This window comes from Halichoeres trimaculatus, unplaced genomic scaffold, assembly GCF_033239565.1.
Source record: "Halichoeres trimaculatus isolate MK-OKI-2021-1 unplaced genomic scaffold, fHalTri1.1 fHalTri1_scaffold_6, whole genome shotgun sequence".
Taxonomy (NCBI): domain Eukaryota; kingdom Metazoa; phylum Chordata; class Actinopteri; order Labriformes; family Labridae; genus Halichoeres; species Halichoeres trimaculatus.
Window position 1 is genome coordinate 38,091,204 of NW_027437184.1, and position 22,369 is coordinate 38,113,572.

The window sequence follows — 22,369 nt, forward strand, 5'->3', positions numbered from 1 at the left end:
CTGATGACATCTTCTATAAAAAGATCATCACACATGATCATCAATACAGCAGACCAGTGTCAGTCAGACTGCCATCATCAACTGAGGTTCTGTTGGGTGATGAAGAGCAGGAGGGATCTGAGTGGGACAACATGGAGGAGACATTAGAAGACTGTTTAGAAGATGAAGACTTCAGACTGAGTGATGGAGAAAGCACAAGTGATGAGAGTGTGAGTGATGTGGAAGACCAAGTCTCACCTGAGGAAATGAGCATTATGTCTCACAGAGAGGTTTTAAAGCTCTTCCATGTGTGTCACTTTGAGGGTTGTGGCAAGTGTCTTGTTCAGTCACCAAGTTTAAAAAAACGTGGATTTGGCTTGCAGATCAAAACTGAGTGCATTGATGGCCACAGCTACACCTTCAACTCTCAGGGTCTGGTCAGAGGAGTGATGGAGTGCAACCTCTCCATACCAGCAGCTACCTTTGCCACTGGAAATGAGGGCACCTCATTTCTGGATATATGCAAAGCTTTCCATCTTCAAACAGTGACAAAAAGGGAATGGTTCAACATTCAAAGGGCTTATGTCATTCCTGCAATCAATGACATGTGGACCACTCACAATGAGGCTGTGCTGGCTGCAGCATGTGACGAGCCACTTGTGGTGTCTGGAGACTGCCGGTACGACAGCCCTGGCCACAGCGCAACATTTGGCACCTACTCCCTTCTGGACACAAAATCTGACCTAGTGGTGGCACAGGAGACAGTCAAGGTGACAGAGGTCAAAAACAGTTACTGGCTGGAGGTCGAAGGTCTGCAGAGGTGTCTCAAGAAGATGGAAGAGTATGGCGTACAGATCTCTGCCATCGTTACAGACTGCCACCCATCTGTCCAGAAAGTCCTGCGAGAAGAATACAAGCAAACACATCATGAGTTTGACCTGTGGCACATTGTCAAAAATCTGAAAAAAAGAATACTTTTAACACACAAAGAGGAGCTACATGAGTGGAGCAAGATGATAACCAACCATCTGTGGTATTGCTCAAGTACCTGTGGAGGGGATGCAGCCAGGTTGAAGGAGAAGTGGACATCCATCCTCAACCACATCACTAATGTCCACAGTTGGACATGTGGAGAGACAATGACCCGATGTGAGCATCGTCCTTACACTCCTGAAGAGGAGAGTCTGCGACCCTGGCTCCAGCCCAGCTCTGCTGCCTTTGAGGAGCTGCAGAAAATAGTTTTAGATAAGGGACTTTTGAAAAAGCTGGAGAAAACTACAAAAGGCATTCATACAGGTAGGAATAAAACATGACCAGTTCTTAGGGAATATTTTTAAATCATGCAAAATGACAATTTTGTGAACAATTATCCTGAAATATCATTTTCATACCATTTCATCTGTCTGAGCAGGGCAGCTTGAGAGTGTACACTCCCTGTACACAAAATATGCCACCAAGCGGAAGAAGTTCCACAGGGAGAGTTTTGAGGCCAGGCTGAGGGTAGCTGCACTGGATCATAACCTCAATGTAAAAAGAGCTGGAGCTAAAACAAAAGAGGGCAAACATCAGTTCAAACACCAGTTCTCCAAAAGTGCAGGAGGCTACGTGGTGACACCAAGAAGGGTGGAAAAGGACTTCACCTTTCGACAGGACATTGTGCAGAGTGTTTTGAGTAGGGCTGAGGCTGTGTCCATCCGTGCAGCACTCCTCCAGCACAACACTGAGAAATCGCCCACTCTGGCCGAGCACAAAGGTGTAGCGAGACCTGAAAAGGCTCAGTCTGTGGCCAAACAGCTGAGTCGCTTTTAGGCCATGGGCCAGATATCCTAGACACAACAGAAACACAATAGCGACAAGTTGAACATAATTACTGTAAATAGTTTTTCACTTTTTTCCCTCATTTCATTTGTTGAAGAAAAATATGTTTGCAGCATTACTGGCCACAGTTACATGTTTGTCTTCCAGTCGTAGTGCTGCCTCCGTTTGCTGTTCCAGTGAAATAAATAAGAAACACCTACCATCTAATGCCATGAGAATGTACAAATGTATTCAAATTTCCAAACAACCCATAAAAGTACTTTTTGAACATTTTGAGCACACCGCAACAATACCGTGATAATAATGATAACTGTGATAATTCTGGTCACAATAACCGTGATACAAAATTTTCATATCGTTACATCCCTAGTGAAGACTTACTTAGTAATGGTCGTCTTCCCAGTATTCAAAGCCGTGGTACTCTGGGGAGGGGAACTCAGCCCTGATGGAGGTGACCACACAGGCAGGAATGGGGACTCTGTTCCTCCGCCCAAGGTAGCCTCTGGCCCAAAGGCTAAACTGCCTGTAAGCAGTTAACCTGAACAGTCTGAGAAAAAAAAAACAATTGTTCACCATATTGATATCTTAGACAAGTTACCTTATAAGTTATGAAATGTCACAAACACACGTGTCTTAACTTTACAGCATAGCCCTTATTAGAAAATGCACTCAGGTAAGAATATCAAGTCAATATGCAGCACTTTAGTTTGACTTGAAACTACAAAAAATACGTTTCACTTACAACACATGACATAGCCCTCCAGTCAAAGCCTTGCACATGTTCAAATTAAATACTTTTCCTTCAAACAGTCTTAAACTGGATGTTGCATATACATACTGTCAATACATTTCTCAACTACGAAAATCTGCAGACAGGGAGGAGGAAGGCCGCAGTAACACAAGCAGAAAGCTTACCTGCTGTCAATAGGTCGTACCAGTGTCTCCGCCCGGACTTCACGGAGGGAGAGCATTGCTACCTCCAACACGTCCCTCTCACGGCAAACCATGCGGTAAGTCTGGGACAGAGTCACGCACTCAAAACCGCCGACCACGTTGTCGATGTTAGCCTCACGGCAACAAACTGACTCCATGGCGGACGGCATTGGAGAGCAGCGACCGCAGAGGCACCAGGCCGTATTTCCTGCCCTGTCCTCGCCGGGCGCATGCTCTCCGGGTGCTGCCTCTTCCGCGGGAAAAGCTTTTAAAGGCTTCTTTCTCACCGGCTCAAAGGCATAAGCCATTGGGTTGGTAGGATAAACCTCCACCACGTCGATATCAAACTCGTCCTCCGACATCTTCGCTCTCAAGTGGTCTGGATCGCAAGCGTCGCGAACTATTCCTGCACAACCGGTGACGTCATAACTGTCGTAAAATCAAGATGGCGCTGTGCGTGTGTCGTAAATACATTATTAAACTCGAGTTTTCTATTAAACGGCTGATTTTTTTCAGCGTTTTTTTATTTTAGACTCTCTACTAATTAATTTTCAGCTATGTGTGCATGCAAGTATGGTGTGTTTCATGTCCACTTTAAGTAGGTTGTCACGTTTACTCTTTACAGAGGGTTAACGAGTGTAAAAGAAAACTATATGGTTTAAAGTGCAGGATTAGTTTTTTTTTTTGCAAAAATCCTAAAACTATCCAGTAATAATAGACTTATGGGTTTATTACAATTTGGTAAAGTGTTTTGTACTTTGAAGGACATATAAGGGTAATACTTTATTTTTCAAGAAAGCTTAATTTTTGAGACAGTATTTCTGAGACATCCACCACTGTGTGTGATGTTTTGTTTTATTAAATTGATGTATCATAGTTTAAAACCGCTCTTGTCTGGGATTGGTTATTCTTACTCACTAAGCCAGAGGGGATATTGAATTACACAACAAGGTGTATCTCATATGGTTCAGGAGTGGCAAGAATACTTTTATGTAGGAAAACCTACGGGTAGCTACCTTAAACAAGAGAACCCAAAGAAAACAAACAAACTCCCACCGTTTTGGTCCGAGCAAATCCACGCCCTTTAACAGGTGGAGCGGTGGGAGGCTAAAATCAAAAGACTGTTCTAAAAATAGATGAGATCATCACTAGACTTTCTGAAATGAGATCATCCCATAAAGACCCCCTGAGCACATCCAAAAGTCCAATAGTACCATTGTTATGATGGTCGTGGTCTACCATATTGAGCTTGTGCTGCTGAATGTGCTGTATCTGCTGACTGTCATTAACAAAATGAGCATCTGTTGCTCCACTTCTGCTCTTAGCATTCACCAATACACCAGATGATTGGCCCGTCTCTACTTCAGTTGAGATCTACCAAAAACTGCTTCTGGACAAGACAGTTATAGTGCCACCTAAAGCCCTGGCATGCTTACCACAGCATTTTCAGTCCCTCAGGCTTTTCAGTCCCTCAGCGTTTCTGTGTAAACACAGATTTTTTTCACTGTGTTTTAGCTTTTTTGGATGAAACGGCTTCAAACACAAAGCTCTACCAATAACACCAAATCCTCTGACAGGCCTCCTGTGAGCTGGCCAATCAAGAAGAAGGGGGTTTGTGGAGTAGGCAGTTGGCAGTCTTAAGGGGGGCAGCAGTGGACAGAAGTGTTTTAGACTGGGATAAAGACTGACTAAATGAACAACGTGAGACAAGTAGGGCCTTTGTTTTTAAGCCGTAAATTGTGTTAAGATACTAAGGGTGCACCAGAAGAACAGTTTAGTTTTAGAAAGTAAGAAAAAAAAAAACAATACCCCCTCTTTTAAAGAGTAATATCATATTTAATCAGTTATATTTGTGCCACAATCTTGAGTACTTTTTTAAGAATTCTAAATTGTTCTTTGTGAATAAAAAATGGAATTAGAAGAACAAAGCAAATTTAGCAAACAATCATCAGTAACATGCTCATTTTTTTATGCTTGTAGAATACACGAACGTGTGCATTGGTAACATGCTTCCCCCAGTTTCCTCCATGTGCTCGCTCACAGTCCAGTACACCCAGAAGCATTTAGCAGGTGATTTGCTGGAAGAGTTGGATTGGACAAAATCCAAAAGGACAAAAAGTTAATAAAAAAATAAATACAAAGTAAAATAATTGATAATTTTGGCTTTCCAATTTGTAGTACCGACTTTGCCATTTGCAGTACTAATATTATATGTTAGTTTTTGTTTGCATTGGTGTTGTGCGTTGTGCTTCAGCGAGTGCAAGGCTGCGTGAGAGGTATGGGAAGTGAGTGTGTGAGAGAGTAACAGTTCAGTAGTGTACTGTGAGCAAGTACATGGGAAAAACTGAGAAAAACATGATGCAATGCATATGATGTAAATACAAGCATAAAGGTAATTACTTGAGAACATTATTGATTGTTGATCGCTCAAACTGCTTTGTGTTTAATTTTGAGTTCTTGGGGGAAAGAAAAAAAAAATGTGCCCAAAATTATGGCAGAAGTATAACTCCATACTCTCTAAGAATGTAACAGCCCAGGTAGCCTCTTTTCAATATTTACTCCACATATTTGGAACAAACTGTGGTGATATTTGAAGAAATACATCTAGAGAATGAACCAATAAAGAAATAAAGTCCCTGTGAAAACTTCAGCTAGTCCAGGACGCTAGGACCACATATCACCTCCCCAATATGCAACTCCTGCATTAGCTTCCCATCATCTACCAAATCAGTTGTTAAGTCCTGCTCCTCACCCTCAGAGACCTCCATGACCTCACCCATCCATATATCGCTGATCTCTTCCTCATGAACAAACCCACCTGTACCCTCAGCGTCGACATCCCTGAAGCCTGCTGTAACACCATGGGGTCAAGAGCCACCAACCGCTCTTCCCTGTCCCTGGAACTCCTTCCAAACTGACATCTGGTACCCTGAGTCATTGACTATCTTCAAACCCGCCTCAAACCCATCTATTCCCCCAGCCTACCAACTCATCCATCCGTCCTATCTTTTAAAATAAATTTATTTTAAACTGACATATATATATATATATATATATATATATATATATATATATATATATATATATATATATATATATATATATATATATATATAACATTTCTAACTATTGTTGAAGTGTTTTTTACTTTGTTTTGTACGACGTCTTTGGGTGCCTTGAAATAAAACTGTATTATTATTGTTGTTAGATGGTAATGTTATGGATGTCTGAGGCGTCTCAGACTCACTGGGCTGTGAGAAGCAGATTCTGCTGGCTCTACATAATGTGCAGACTGAGAGGAACAGCTGGGCTCTAAGCATTCCTGTGGTTTTGAAGGCTGAACATCTGAATCTATACCGGAGCAACGCATGACTCACACCACTGAATGCTCAGTAGGAAGTATGAAACTGACACAATTAGAGCACTGAAAGGCTCGTTCCTCTCCTCCAGGCGCTGAGCTGCTGCAGGAGTGACCTAAACAGCTGTGGCCGCGGGCCAAATCAAGCCTGATTGGACCGGATCCTGCCAGGCCACCGGCCAACAGCTTCCACCTCTCGAGTCAATCAGGTAGGAATAAAATAGAGCTCTGCTCAACAGATCAAACGCTGATATTTACCATAAATGCCCGTAGTGCCATGTTAACACAGAAGCTACAGCTTTATATCCCACTGGAGTTACGCAGCCCACATGCAGGATATCCATGTGAGGCGAGTGTTAGAGGTGTGTGTAGTGTGTGGGAGAGTCAACATCAGGCTGTTTGTGTGTGGGAGGACTGCTTCAGTCACCTTTACACCGAGGTAATGCTGAATCAGCTCTGCCTGGCTCAACTGATCAGTGAAATTTCTGATTTACATCTCACATTTGTGACAAACAAAACAGAGTAAGAAAACACTGCAGAAAATTACTGTGAATTTAAAAGACAATTTCAACTATAAAATCCTGTCATATTAGAATACAGCACTGTGAAAATGTCATCTTAAAATAAAAGTTACATACCTTGCTGCCTGTATTTTACTGTTATTTTACTACAGGGGGCACAGCCTGTCTGTGCTCCACATGGCACCAACTGTCTGTCTATGGTTCACATGGCATAGATGGGCTGTGTGTGGTTCACATTGCATGGAACAGCTGCCTGTGCTGAACAGTACAGAAAAGCTGTCTGTGGTTCAGATGGCATGAACTGGCTGTCTATAGTTCATATGGCACAGACTGGCTTTCTGTGCTTCACATGGCATAGACTGACTTTCAATGGTTCACATAGCACAGAATGACTATCTGTGCTCCACATTGCATGCACCGTCTTTCTGTGATCCACATGGCATGGAATGGCTGCCTGTGGCTTATATGGCATGGGCTGTGTACCTGATGCTTTTTGTAGTGTTTTTGCCATTTTTTTCCCCAAGCAGACAGTCTGTGCTCTCTGTGCAACATATCAATGTAGAGCAGGGTCCCATAGCCTGTGTGTTCCCCCCTCATTTGTGTCTACAAAGCGCCACCACAACAAAGACAGCTCCAATGTAAAATAACATTAAAACACTGGAAGCAGGGTTGCCAGTATTTTAATGTTATTTTACAACAGGGTGAACAGAAAGTTTTTACAGTGGATAGATTTTAACACAAGAGCATCGGATTCTGGGCATCACAACTGAGAAGAGCTGTACTTGTTGACTTTACACATTTACAGCTGAAGAAAGTAACCAAAGAAGGATTTTAAAGGCCCAGTAATCATGTTTCTGGTGACTCCATGTTAATAACCCTCTCACAGAGAAAACACCCAAGGCAGGATGCAGAAAGATGAGTGGAAACACGTTTGTTTGCTCAACAGAGAGATGTGGGGATACAGTCCTGCAGGCACATACTGTGCTGGCTCTATTTTCCAATCATGTCTGAGCCTCATTTCCTCTTTATTATCAGACATAAATAAAGATAAGATGGACTGAGCATCTGTTTTCATATGTAGATGTTCCTGCTCTAACACCCCATGCTGCTGGGAGTGAAGAGAATGAAGGAGAAACAGGTTTAAGCTGTCCGACAGCTGTCATTACACCCAACCGTTACCCATGGCTGTGGCTTTATGGCGCCATTTCATCACAGAAACCCATAAACCATCATAACAATCAGTTAAGAACCAGTGCTTTACAATCCAGGGGGAATTAAAGATCACATCTCTGTAGTCATAGTGAGGTGCTCAAATTTGTCCTCACACAGCCGTCCTTGTGTGTAATAGTGAATGTATTCAGGAATAGATGTGCACATTAAACAGGCCTTTCCCTTCTTCTCCTCTCTTCTCCCGTCTCTCCTCTCCTCTCCTCTCCTCTCCTCTCCTCTCCTCTCCTCTCCCCAACTCAACACTAAATATTGCGTCTTACCTTTCGGTGAATGATGCTTCCAGATGATGTTGGCCTCAGGTCGACCCACTGCCAGACACATAAGACTGGCGCTGCTGCCCTCGTTCACCGTCACGTCTCTGGATATGTTGGTGATTCTGGCGGGTACTGTGGGGGAGGAAGACGATTGTGATTGATGTGCGTTGCTTAATTAATGGCTCATAAAAAAAAGACTCTCTATTCCACATAATCAGAGCAGTGATGAGGTTAAAAATAATAACTCACTTAGCATGAAATCAGCTTACAAATGTGACAATTCTCAGGCTCGCTGTGGTGCTGTACATGATTGATTTCTTCATCTTTGCCACACTGCTCATTAGGCAAGCGTCAGACTGACTTAGAGGAAGACAAGCTGCCCACTGTGCTTACGTGTGTGTGTGTGTGTGTGTGTGTGTGTGTGTGTGTGTGTGTGTGTGTGTGTGTGATGTCAGATTGCTGCATGAGGTGATGACTCCAGATAAGGAGACAAAAGTTGCTTCTTGTGTCAGATGTGTGAGGATTCTTTGAGTATTCATCACGTCATAATAATCACTCAATAACTGACATGAAAAGTCCAGTTTACAAAAAAAGCAACTCCCGTAAGAAATGATGACAATCGGGCTTAGTTCAGTATAAATAATAAAACTCAATATTTGTCTGAAATCATTGATCAGTAGTATCAGTACACTGGTCAGTGTAAACTGACTGTAGGTGTCAGTGTGTGGGAACCAAGGTTGTAATAGTTAACTAACACGAAACTAAAAATGAAAACTAAAATTCAAAATACATTGCAGTTAACTCAAACTAATAAAAACTAGAAAAGAAAACAAAAACGATAAGTAAAGTAAAACTGTATCTTGTGTTCACAAAACTAACTGAAACTAACTAAAATTATAGAAAAAATTCCCTTAGTTATAGTTTTTGACAATATTAATAGCCTTTAGGATTTAAATTAATCCGACACATTTTCCCAACCAATTTTAGACAGTTTTAGGCAGTTGTCAGCGCAGCACAGCACCATCATAGCAGCATATAGGGACGAGCTTGTTTACTGCACTAACTGGCTGTGCGCTGTGCTGCGACCAAACGTAGTGGAGCAATGAATCAGAGCATCTGTAAAAGTTTAATAGTTACAGAGACCAAGTTTTATTGTATCTGAGTCTGCCTTTATTGTTACAGAGTACAAGTTTTTATTTATTGAAGCTCATATTATATTGTTTTTTTAAAATAATTTATGTTAATATTATTTTTATGTAATTTATGTCAACATTATTTCATATAATTTATGCTTATGTTTTTTATACTAAGTTTATATTATTTTCATGTGTTTAAGGCAGCAGCCAACATTTCGGTATCAGCATTGACTGTGCAGTGAGCACTATGTTGGACTTGAAAACAAACAGTATGACAAACTATTTACTCTGACCTTTTTTCAATCGTGCACCTGGTTAATAAGGTATGAAAAAACTAAACTAAAACTAAACTAAAACTAAGCCTTGTTGCAAAAATCAAAACTAAATAAAAACTAGAATGCCTGCTCTACAACTAATTAAAACTAAACTGTAATGGAAAATAAAATGTCAAAACTAACTAAAACTAAACTATAGTGACAAATCCAAAACTATTATAACCTTGGTGGGAACATGGTTGACTGACAGATTGGCAGGCAGTTCAGGATGAACCCGACTTGAACCCAAAGGCAGCCGAGACAGGCTCTGGCTCCCTCCCGCTATTTTAAAAGGGAAACACAGTTTAAATGATGGATTTTCTTTGAAGTGGACAAAACTAACCCAGGTTGATGGTGGATATTTAAATTGATAAATTCTGTCTTCTGTGATTTAAAATCATTCTTCCGTGGATTTTGAGAAGACTCATTCTTAAAATTTGTTTTCTGCACTTAATATTTCATATGTCAGCAAAAGCAGTCATATTTCATTACTTACTTTATTGAGTTTTATGGTGTTAACGTAAGTTCATGCAGAACACTGAAGTCAGCTGATGTTGAATCTCTAACCCCTCTCAACCAATCACAGCGTGTGTCTAATGACAGGGGGTGAATTTAAATCACATCATCACTCTGTCTTATCCCTGCTACCTTTTTGAAAAGCAGAGCTGTAACACCAATTCTAACTGTATCCATTTAGCAATAAATGGTTCAATGTATTAGTGTCCTAATAGACTTTTATTTATCTATTTTTTTCTGGCACTGAGGTACTTACTCATGTTTGATTGTTTATCAGAAAGTCTGTTAAAGCGGGTTGGGTTTTATTTGTATGACTTATTACATATTAACTTATAACAAGACAAACTTGTTAAAACAAATCAGAGGACATATGCTTTATTTGTTTTAAATGACATTCGTAGGTTAATTAAAATAATTTGACATTTAATCTATGAGTTTATTCCACTTCAGATGCAGAGTGTTAAATTAAGTATTTTATAATTAGTTTGAATTAAGAGGTTGATCATCTTGGAATTTAATCCATTTAAATTTAAACAACAAGGCAACTCTTCACAACTTTTTCAAAATCCACTACTCAATGTTTGAGGCAACCAGTTAACTAGATTAGTTTAAGTAAGCTGTACATCAAAGCTCAAGGTGCATTACTCTCTCAGTAACTGAAGTTTCCTTTAGGTCCAACCTGTTTAACCACATCTTAAGGCCCTGAATGTAACAGTGTTTAAGGTGAGAGATGACGAGTAAGTAAACGGTGACATTTGTACACGTAATGACGTCATGATATTTCTCGTTTTTTTTTTTAATATAATAATTATTATTATTTTATTTTACCTTAACTCAATCAGGGGATAGCCCGGTGTGAATAAAAACTTCTTTTAAAGGTTGTCCTTGCGAAGACATGCAGCAGCACAATGCCAGGGTTTAAAAAAAAAAAAAAAGTCTCCAACCCAGGAAAAGTGCTTTTTCTGTAAAAAAGTTCCTTATTGTGCCAAAGCCAGACTTGTAAGAGTGTCTGAATATTGAAGGAGAGGTCTGGTGCTTTCTGGGCACAGCAGCCAGCTCTTCCTCAGCCACACTGACCTCCAGCAGAGATGAATGAACAAGCATCTGTGTGCAGAGCAGCTGACAGCTCCTCCAGCCTGATAATACCAGTGGCAAGGTGATTAAAAGCACAGCTCCCCTGCCACCGGGGCGGCTGAGCAGTGTGACTGGAGGCCTGGGGACATGTCACTCTTCATGTGGCCACAGCCCAAGGGCTGCAGCCAATAATTAATTAGAAAATGGAATCAAGAGGCGACCCAGAATGAAAAACGGACGCTTTCTCTGGGTGTTTGTTTAACATCTGCGCTCAGCTGCTGCTGCACCACTTTATAATCATCCTTTTCTTCTTCTCTTTCCTTTGTTTTGTGTTTCAAGTGTAATTGTGCGGCTGAATATGTTTCATTCACACAGAGAGGAGCAGATGCGGGGCAGAAGTGCCACAATGTGTTGTTATCTGCAGGGCACAAGGACATGATGATATACGAGGAATTGTTACAACACCATATACCATTGTTGTCTGTCACAATAAGAATTATACATATTTTGCAATTCACTTGTCAGAAAATACAGCAGTGTCATGTGCAGAGGATCTTTTGGCTCCCCCTCCTGAGAACGTGACAAGATTTCTGGGAACATAGTTTCTGAGGGTCAGGAGGATTCAAAATACAAAGTTTTCAAAGTAGGCTGAACAACTACTTCTTCTTTCCTCCAGGGGCTCCTCCCTGGCCAGGTGGTGAAGGAATACTTTAGCAAACATTTCAAAAGATGTCCTGCTTTCAAACATGGAAAGCACAATAAAGCACTTTCTACCCAGCAATAAACATATGGTATTATTTACTATAAAGTGCACAAGACTTTCAGTGAAAGAAACCAGCACCAAGTCTCCATAAGAGATGAGCTTCTCTCCACACCGTACACACGTTTTTGATGTTAACAGGCTTCCTTACACGAGCTGTTAGAGGGCTGAAAAACTTCAGCAGTAAAGTGTTTGCAAAGTCCTTTTAAATGATCCTGCTCATGAATAATGAGCAGGTCCCAAACCTGGAAAAAAGCTGGTAGAAAAAAACTTCAAGAGCAATTTAAGTTTGTTTCAACAATCAGAAGGGCAAATGGATCAATACACAGAGTGAATCTGAGCATACCGACAGTTGTATTTTATTCTGTTAGTTTATTACAGGTTTCCACAGGTTGTTAAAAATTTATGATTTTTTAGTTAATTATTTACACTTTTGACAAATAACACTCTATTTATATAATGGTGTATAACTTCAACGACTAAATACTGGATGTAAGGAAAAAAGGAAAGGAAAAATAAAAGTTATTGTGCACGGCTAGTCATAAAGCAGCCATGATCCTAAAATTTCTAACTGTAATACAATATTAAAGCTACGAGCAGCACTGAACCCTTCCTCATGCTGTAGTGCTGAGAGCTGCAGAGTTTGTTACTGCTCTTTTATTGCCATAAGAGAAAGTGAAAACAGCTTGTAGACCATCCCCAAGCTCTTAAATATTATAACCTCGGTCCTTGGTCAAACCACAGGCAGCTTTGGGAGGGTTATGTCATGGAGTATCCTAAATTCATAATGCTGCAAAGAGGACAAAGGGTTGTGGAGAAGAACTTTTGTACTAAATATCACTGACGGAGGAATTCTGCACTGATCCAAACTTTACCTGTGACAGTGATAAATAAGGGTCTGTATCAAAACTGTGCTTTAAACTTGTCGCTCCCAGACTTTCAGCACAGCAACATTTCCTGCTCCTACCCAGGGGTGATAATTCACCACATGGATGTGTTCAGACCTGGACCCTCATTACCCATGGTGCATTTGGGTCATATTGGAGGACGTATGGCAAGTTGAGATAAAAGCTACTTCCTGTTCTGTGATGACACACTTCACTCTGAGGGTCTGCAAAAGCAACACCCTCAGAGTTTCTGCTCTTTTGTGAATTAAAATAAAATAAGAAAAAATAAATAAATAAATAAGTGCACCAGACAAATCCTGTTGGAGGATGAACTTTTTCAAGTCCCTCCTATATGGTTTGGCCAGTTTTTCAAAAATGTCTCTCTTCCTGTTACGAGGTATCCATGACTTAATATTATTTTATCTAGCTTGGCAGACCTAGAGATGTGAATAAAGATCATCCCTCAAGGTGAAACTTCCCCTAGGGACTAAAAAAGCCTGCAAGTGAGTGAAAACTCTTTGTCCAAAAACATTACATTTATTGATTTTCCACATTTTCATGGGGTTTTTAAACATGTCATGGACCCTCAGAGAGCCACTCAAATGGATGTGAATGGGTATGAAAGGGTGTGACTGTATTAGACATACTGATGGTTAGCTATCATAGTAAAAATTGGATCCATCAGTGAGTGAATGTGAGCGCCATTGGGTGTGGATGGGTAAGTGTGACCTGTGGTGTAAAGCAGCTTTGAGTAGTCCATGACTAGAAAAGCGCTATATAAGCTCAAGTCCATTCACCATTACTGAGAGGTGGACATAGTGACAAAACATCTAAATATTTTGACTTGCAGTGCTCACACAAAGCCAAAAGGGGTTATGTATTTTGGAGGCACTGACTGTTTGCATGAGACAGAAAATTGGTTTAGACACTTAACTGAACTGTTTTGGGAAGGATACAATCTTTTGCAGGTGATCCATGGTGTTGTGCTGATCAATCCAGGGTATTTTGAACAAAAGCACCAAGAGCGTTGAGAACGTCCAGTCTGTTTCAAGAAATGAGCCAAAGCAATTGAGAAGGATCTTTGCATTTTTGGTGGCACTGACTTTTTGTATGGGAAAGAAACTTAGTTTTGAAGCATGAGTGAACAGTTTTGGGAGAGATATGCGCTTTTGCAGGTGAACTATGGTGTTGTAATGAACTGAAAGCCTGTTTTGCCAAATGATCTTAGAGTTTTGAGAATATAATATCTGTTTCAAGAAAGGAACCAAACCAATGGAGAAAAACTGTAATACAGAATCCTGTCCAGGTGTTGGGCAGGATTGATAGTTCTTTGTAGTGTTTATGACAAAACCTGAAAGTAGCTTTTTTTTTCCTTTCTATTTCCCTGCTTGGTTGAGTTTTTCAGCTCTCTGTCTCTGTCTCAATGTCAACCATCCCTGCTCACTCATTTGTTTAGTCTCTTATTTGCTCATGGTATTTTAAAAATATGTTTTTTTTTTACTTATTTCTCCAAAAGGCATCATTACTTTAATTTGATGTTATTAAATCGAAGCATAACCAATAATAATACTGACAACTCTGACAACCTGAGTATGTAAAACCTTTCATCTGTAAAGTAACTTTCGTTTGTCACATGAATCGAAAGAACAGTCTAGAAAACTGTGGTTGAGAGAAACTAATCTGAAAAGCTCAACAAGGAAAGAGTGGCTGAGTGGATTCAACAGGCAAACAAGGAGAAGTTGGGCTACTGGCGATGTTTTGCTGAGCATTAGCCAGTCTTTGCTCTGAAATGTGAGTGTTTGAGGTTTTCATCTACTGTAGTGTTTATTCTGGATAAACATCCACACTGTTGACATCCTTGGCACTGCTCCACTCTAGTTTTGATTTGTTTATTTGACACGGTGTGATTTCTCTGTTTTCTTGTTGCCTTTAACTTGTTTCTCTTGTTATTTTTTCTGGCTATTTTCTTTGTCTTGAAATAATGGAAACATTTGTAAGTGTTGTCCATCTAAATGTTGATGTCTTGGTATGGTTTGATGAAACACTAGTTGTAATCTTTGTTTGTAGTCCTCTTATCAGCTGCAGCTTTAGACTAAATCTGTTTGAAGCGCCTGAACACTGCCCTATTTCTCAGGGTATTTCAGTCTGAGGCTGTAAGAGCCATAATTAAAGAAACAACTCTTCTCATGCTGCTGCTCCCTTTGGAGAGGCTTGAAGTTTGAGTTGGATGATAAAAAGATGACTTATGGACGGATTTGTTGAAAAAATGAGGCTCCTTTACCTTAAAGCAAGCCTTGATCTTATAACAAGTAATCACTTTTTGATAAACTTAGTCTCCTTTAAGTAAATTTACCAAAGCAGAGAAAGCCCAAACTGAAGTTTCAATTTGGTTCAGTTTGTTCTTTGCAGACGTTTAAATGGTTTTGAAGAAAGAAGCTGTAACGTAGGTCATGCTGTGACCTGGTCTCGCAACTTTAACCCCCACCAAGGAAGGAGAGGTAATAAAAAAACAAGTGTTGGAAGAACAGACCTCTACCTAAGTGGTTTCTGATAAAGTTGGCGTCATCTCTTCCTTTGATGTTTGCAAAACTATAAAACATTGAGACATTGCTGTAAATTCGAAGACATTTCGTTGAAACTGTACAGACATCCTTCTCTCTGGAAAGGCTGGAGAGACCTCCCAGCCTTTCTCTCTGGGAACGAGAAAGAAGGAATGCCAGGGCAAAGATCTGCTCCCCACCTTTTTCTTCCAAAGACAATGATGCTCTGATTCACACCATTGAGAACAGCACACAAATGATGTTTTTACACTGAAACTTACATGTACATCTTCACCTTTGCAAACATGCACTGTGTAATGAAGATCATTGATTGTGTGTGTGTGTGTGTGTGTGTGTGTGTGTGTGTGTGTGTGTGTGTGTGCGTGCGTGCGTGCGTGCGTGCGTGCGTGCGTGCGTGCGTGCGTGCGTGCGTGCGTGTGTGTGTGTGTGAAAACTGCTGTCTTGGAAACATATTCTATTTTTTTTCCATCTTGATTTTTATTTTATTGGGTTCTTAAAGAGAAAAACCTGTCATGTTAAGTCTTGATGTGATGTATAGATCATGAGAAATGTGATTTTGTCTATTACATGTGGGAATCTCTTGACAGTATAAAGTTCTGGTTAGTTAGTGGTCTCTGGTATAATTCGATCCATGTGCCAAAAAGAGGCTGAGAGGAGAGGTGGGATTCTGCAGTGGTGCGAACCGAGGGGGCAATAATACCCCAAACTCAGACATGCTCTTTGACTCTTTTACTTCTTTCTACCCGAAGGCTCTTCTCTTTTCCCGTGGCTCTTTTTCTTCTGCTCTTTGACCTTCTCACTTCATCAACAACTGTGCTCTCAGCACGTCTTCACAACCTGCACCGCACCTTCCAGCTCCGAACTCATCACCGGCACCAGACTCTGCAGGCTGAGACGCAAGTCACTTCAGCCCGACTGCATCCGGTCACCCACCAGTGCCTACGTCTCTCCCCAAGACTAACAGGTGATCGGCGGGGATTCCCCCTCATGCGCTGACGTCAGGAGACGAGAGCTGATCACGGCCTCCCCATGTGGTAGTTCAACTTTGAGGAACTCTGCCCAAGTTTTGACCAGACGTCTGTCATTATTGCCTCTTTTCCAGCTGCCACTGCTGCTGTGAGAATCAATGCTACAGACTCAACTCATGGGAAATCACATCCATGACACTCAGCTGACCTGCAGCAGGACTCCAGCCTCACTATCACCCCTCAACAGACATCCGCAGACATCTGCAGCGGGACTCTGTCATCTGTCTCCGCCGCTGACCCTGACAATCTTGCATTTACTGGTGTATAGTGGTCAATGCCCCAGAGATCTTCAGTAGGTTAAATTAGATTAAGTGTGGGTGGTTTTATATCCTTTGTTCCATTTATTCCGGTTTATTATGATCAGTATCACTTTTCATTCCTCATTGCATTTATTCTTTCATATCTTTCACCTGTTCATTTATTTATGCACATATTTCTTCTTTTAGTTAGTGAATAAACTTTTCACATATATAATAAAGAAATTGCTTTCTGTCTTTGTGTGGTTGAAATTAACGGCTTCTGTGCACCATTCACAAGAACTCACAGTTGATGTAGCGGCCTTTTGATATCGAGACTTGATAATTGATAATTCGATGAATTATGAAATCACAAATTCTTACAGTAAGCCTTTCTAAAGTTTCCCTGTTTTCTCCAAAATGGGGTGGTGCCCCGACTTAAATTTAAACTCACATATTGTAAGTTTAGATGTCTTTTGAAAGTTATACTTTTGCTCCGGTGGAATGCTGACATTCTGCTGTTGATAATTAGTCATTATTTGACACCGATTTACGCTACACAGCAGACATATCAAACTCAATGGAACTTCTGGAAACACTTCAGATTGACATGTCACAAGTTCGACTCATCAAAAGTTTACAGCTCAAACATATGCACGTGAATAAAATCAGGATGCCCAAAGAAATAGATTTTTTTCCTCATCGGCTTTTATTATTTTAAAGGAGGAAAGGGTGTAGTTGCAAGATTGGGCAGTATCAGACCAGGTGTACAAATAAAGCTTATTTGAATTAAAGTCTGCAAACAAAAGTAGTGTGATCCTAAAAATTGAAATAAAAAAAAAATGCAGTAGCTTCAGAAAATCATACTGAGGGATAGTTTTTAGATTGGGTACTTTATACTATAATGCAATACAGTATAGTTATGGAGATTAACATATAGTAAAAATGTATACCTAAAATTGAACATTTTAAATAGAAATGAAAAAGTCATGTTTTTAAAACAAAAAAAATAATAAAGTATTTTGAACACATATAAATCATTTGCAGTTGTCACAGTTTTGATTTGTGCAACTGATATATATATATATATATATATATTAGGGCTGTCATTTTAACGCATTAATTGGATTAATTAATTACACCGCAAATTAACGAGTCATAAAAATTAACGCAGATTAATCTGGATCCCAAACCCGCGAGGTGTTCAAAGACGCACTTATTTTCAAATGTCTAGCATTTACAAACCGTTTGTCCTACATGAAAAGAGTGGTGTTCTCGTCAGATTTTCAAATATCTGACGGTCCCTGAATGTATCACATCTAGCAACATGCTTTGAACGGAGGGGAAAGAGAGAGCGCTGTTAAAGGGTAAGTTCGGTTTATACAGCTTTTACATTGTTTATAGAATGAAATAGAAAAAAATACTCACCCAGAAGGCTTATCTGATCCAAGCAGTGTACCGGGAGATATTTAGATCCAAAATCGTACAGCAGACGTCCGTATAATGGGATCCATCGGGGTATAGACAGCGCCGCGACGATTAATGCCGTTTTAAGGAGCGGCGCTGTCTATGCCCTGATGGATCCCATCATACGGACGTCCGCTGCACGATTTTGGATCTAAATATCTCCCGAAGCACTGCTTGGATCAGGAAAACCTTCTTGGTGAGTATTTTGTTCTTCTTCATTCTATAAACAATGTAAAAGCTGTATAAACCGAACTTATCCTTTAAGGGGACTGCTGTCCACATCTCGTTTATTCACACGTCCTTTTTGAAAATCTACAGAAAATCAACCGTTTACTCTAGCTCAATTCTGTAAAAAACAGGTAACTTTACACTCTCTACTGCATCAAACAAGCCCTGAATGATCGAAAAAGGTCTTGTATTTAAATCTAAAGAATTCTTTGAAAATTTCCTTCCATCTTCCTGGTGTTTTCAGCTTGGGGCTGCTCTGCACCAATGAGCAACAGTTTGTGTGTTCAGAGCATGTTAAACTGAGAATACTTCACTTTTCTTTGATCCAAGACTTGAAAAAAGTGTTTTGTACATAGTTCCTCACAGTTTTTAGCCTTTAGCCCTGGTTCTCCTGACCTCATAGAAGTATAGAAGTTCATATTGCAGTGAAAATTTAGTCCACATCGAGTAAAAATGTGAACAGAAGCAAAAAACGTCCTAAAAAATCAAATCAGCTTATCTTACTTGCAGGACTGTGTAGATTTTGTAAAGATAGAACCATAACATTTTTTTCATTTATTCCTTATGCCTCAGGGTACCTAAAAATGTGTTGTATATATTCCCACCTTATTTTTAAATGTCTTTTCATGTAATTTTAATGTCCTGGAATTCAAATTCTTTATTTTGGGACCTTAAGCAGATATGAGATTAAAATGTGATTAATTTGATTCATTAATTATATATATATATATATATATATATATATATATATATATATATATATATATATATATATATATATATATATATATATATATATATATATATATATATATATATTGCAATACAAACATACTTTTTTTAAGTATAGACACTTCATGTCTGTTAATTTTGCTCAGAATATTGAGCAGATTCTAACATAATGGACATACACTGTCACCAGGTTAAACTGTTCTCCAGTCTAATGTACTCTAAATGAGGCTGTGTGCCAATGAGCTTTGCGTACACACCATCCAAGTCTCAAACCACCACATGTATTAGATCTCTTCTGTCCTATCTGCCTGAATCTGGTGTCATATCCCACTAGTGTGCTCTGGGATTTCCACTTTCTGCACTGTAGTGTCAGTCAAGCTGCTCCTCTTTGGATATAGCACTGCCTATTTCCATGTTAGACATAAGTAGGACCTTTTCATGAAACCTACTGTTGTCTCATGTCATACTTGACTTCAAAAAACCCAGAATATCAAGAATTATCTCTGTTAAATCTGATTTTTTTTTTCATCATCTTCTTTGTTTCATTCTCTGTGCTAACATGAGAGCAGAGCTTGCATCTGTAAAAGATTACCAAGGATCTCTGCTGGAAGGCTGCCTGACTCCAAACGTCCATGTGAGACTGAAGACTGATTGTGCTAATATCACAGTTTGCACCAAGTAACAGCACCACTGTGCTTTTGTGAAACTCTGTGGTTTGAAAAAGTTTAAGATAGCATGCTTGGCTCAGGATTGTTTGAGGATGAGTCGAAACCTTTGACATCTCCAACATCAAAGCTTCTGCTCCTGTTCACCAAATCTATAATAGATGCTAACTCTTCTTCATAACAATTACCATGCATATGAAACATCAAAGGAGTCACTGTCAGAGAGCTTCACAATCTGCCTTCCCCACTGGAAACAATAGGCATATGTGACAGATATCTGGGTAACATTCAATGTTCTTGTCAGGGGTTATTGTTAATTCAGAGGCACAGCCAACTCCAAGAGGGGGGAACAAGGAAGAGATCCAAAGATTCCAGCCTGGGAAGTGTGATAAAACACTTGGGCTGAGGGGGGGCTATTCATGCTTTAGTGAGGTGGAAATAAACTAGATTAGTGCTCCTGCTGGCTGGGAGAAAGCACACACGGTGACACCTGCCTTCAAACTTCCAAGCTCTCCCTGTTCAAAGGCAGCTTTTCATATGGGACCCATTCCATCTCTGAATCCAGGATCCAGTCCAAAGTGGTGACAGCCGCATTGAAGTGAAACCAAATGGCAGGGTGTGATGTACTGGGTAAACATGTTACCTTACGATCAGCTTGAGAAAAGCTCCACACTCTGCTGCTGCCTTCAAATCTCTCTGTGGGAGCGGGGAATTTAAACTCTGCTGCAGGCTAGAGAGGGCAGTCCAAAAATATACGTAAACAGCCATATTTCCCTCCTCTCTCCTAAATCCTCTCTCTTCCCAGCAGCAGTGAGCTTTGTGATGCCCCTCATCATGGCAGGTCCATATTTCCTTTAGATATGACTCCTCAGGGTGATTGACGCTCAGTGTTTAGCATGTGGAGCTCGGCAGTGAGCTCCAATCAAGGGTCATTTTTTTGAGATGCGCAATCCAGCCAGGTGTGAACAGTTAAGACCTCTAATACTGGGTACTCCAGCCCCACCCCTGTCCTCTCCTTTTCTCTGAGCTGATATGGTACAGATCCCACTGTTTCAGCTCCCTTCTCATCTCCTCACCTCTCATTTTAACACACTGTGTGAGTAACTCCTTCGTTATTGTCGCCTTCACTGACACTGTTATTAAAGAGGCTCAACAGATGGCGCTCTGCAGGGTTGTTTAGGGGAGAGGATGAACCTGATGTTGCAGTGCAGGCAAAATAACATTTTTTTCCAAATGTAGATTTTCTTTTAGTCCAGCAGAAATCTAAAATAAAACAGTGTGACTCTAATAATGTCACATGTCTCATTATGTGGGGTTCCTTTAAGAGCTCTGGGATCCAGGGCGTAGGCTTGGTAAGGGACTCATTCCAGTTACAGGGACAAGTGTGTGTGTCAAATTGGCCCTGATAGAGGCCAGCTGTGGGAAGCCAACATAAACCCTGGTTCCAGTCTGTGCTGACTCATTAACTCACCATTAGAGGTAGTGAGGGGCACTTTCAGGAGTTCCTTGTGTGTGTCATAGTGTCTAAGTCCTCAGGACCACCAGAACCCATAACAACAGGACCACTGATGTAGGGTACGCAGCAAATCTGAAACCTAAGCAAGTGTTTGAGTCTTATTTCCCGTAAAAACCTCTGATCAGACTCAGTATGAGCTACATATTGGCCTGATAGCCCACCCTGGCTCAGTTAAAAGCCAAAAAGTAAGGCCTGATTTTTTCAAGTGAAAAATAATTTGAAAATCTACTTGTCTTGAAATAAAAATTGTGTCATTACCGAAAAATCTTTGGAATTCCTTTTTTTTTTACTCACTCAAAGCAATTCAGGCATCATATTTGTCTTTTAATATCTTGATTTTAGACATTTATTCTGGACATGCCAGGAGGATATGGCTCAGAACGAGTTGGATGAGACTCTAGCTCAGAGTGTCTTCAGTTTTTGCAGTGTAGGACTTAATGATCTCAACCTTCTCTTTTGGCAGCAGTCATGTGTATCTATCTATCTAATTTACTCTGATGTAAACAGACTGTTTGCTACTTCAGTTAGCCAAAAAATAAAGCCTACATCCTGCTGTTCAGATGCAAAAGCTTACTGAAGTCAACACTGCAGAGGGTGAGTCTTTAATGGTGCCAAATTACACAAAGTCCACTTTCACATGCTTTATCACCAAAAATATGTTTCACCAGCATTTCTGCAACACCCCCCATCATGAAGAAAAAAATCTTCCTGTTAGAAAACATTTACTTGTTAATATTTTGACATTTGGAGTTCCTCATGTTGTTTTCAGAGACTAAAAGTGATATGTTTCTGCAAGGAAAGTGGGAATTCTGTTTTAAAATTTAAGTCTTATCAATGCATGCTAACGCCTTGCATCTCAGTGCAGTTTCCCATGTACGTTAGCACCAAGCTAGCTCTACTTTTCCTTTACTCTTTTTGGAGCATTAGACAATGTAAAACATCTGAAAGTATTGAATCAGAATCTTGTGTGAGACTAATGTCCATTTTTTTGTGTTCAGCATTTTTTTTTCAATGTAAGACTTCTAGTGAATCATATTAACCGTGTAAATGAGATCAGAAACACCTGCAGCATATACCCAACGTGACTTTGAAGGCAATGCTCTCAATTTTATTTATTTATTTATTTATTATTATTATTATTATTATTATTATTATT

The 22,369-nt window shown here is 40.1% G+C and overlaps 1 protein-coding gene across 2 annotated transcripts in view; it reads right to left on the reverse strand.

Annotated features, from left to right (window-relative positions):
- opcml (opioid binding protein/cell adhesion molecule-like) overlaps nt 1-22,369 on the reverse strand; it is a 520,625-nt gene that overhangs the window by 73,367 nt on the left and 424,889 nt on the right. For both annotated transcript variants that reach the window (XM_074671787.1, XM_074671786.1), the window contains one exon: nt 8,100-8,225. In XM_074671787.1, coding sequence (XP_074527888.1) covers nt 8,100-8,225 — 126 coding nt within the window. The remainder of the gene's footprint in view (nt 1-8,099; nt 8,226-22,369) is intronic.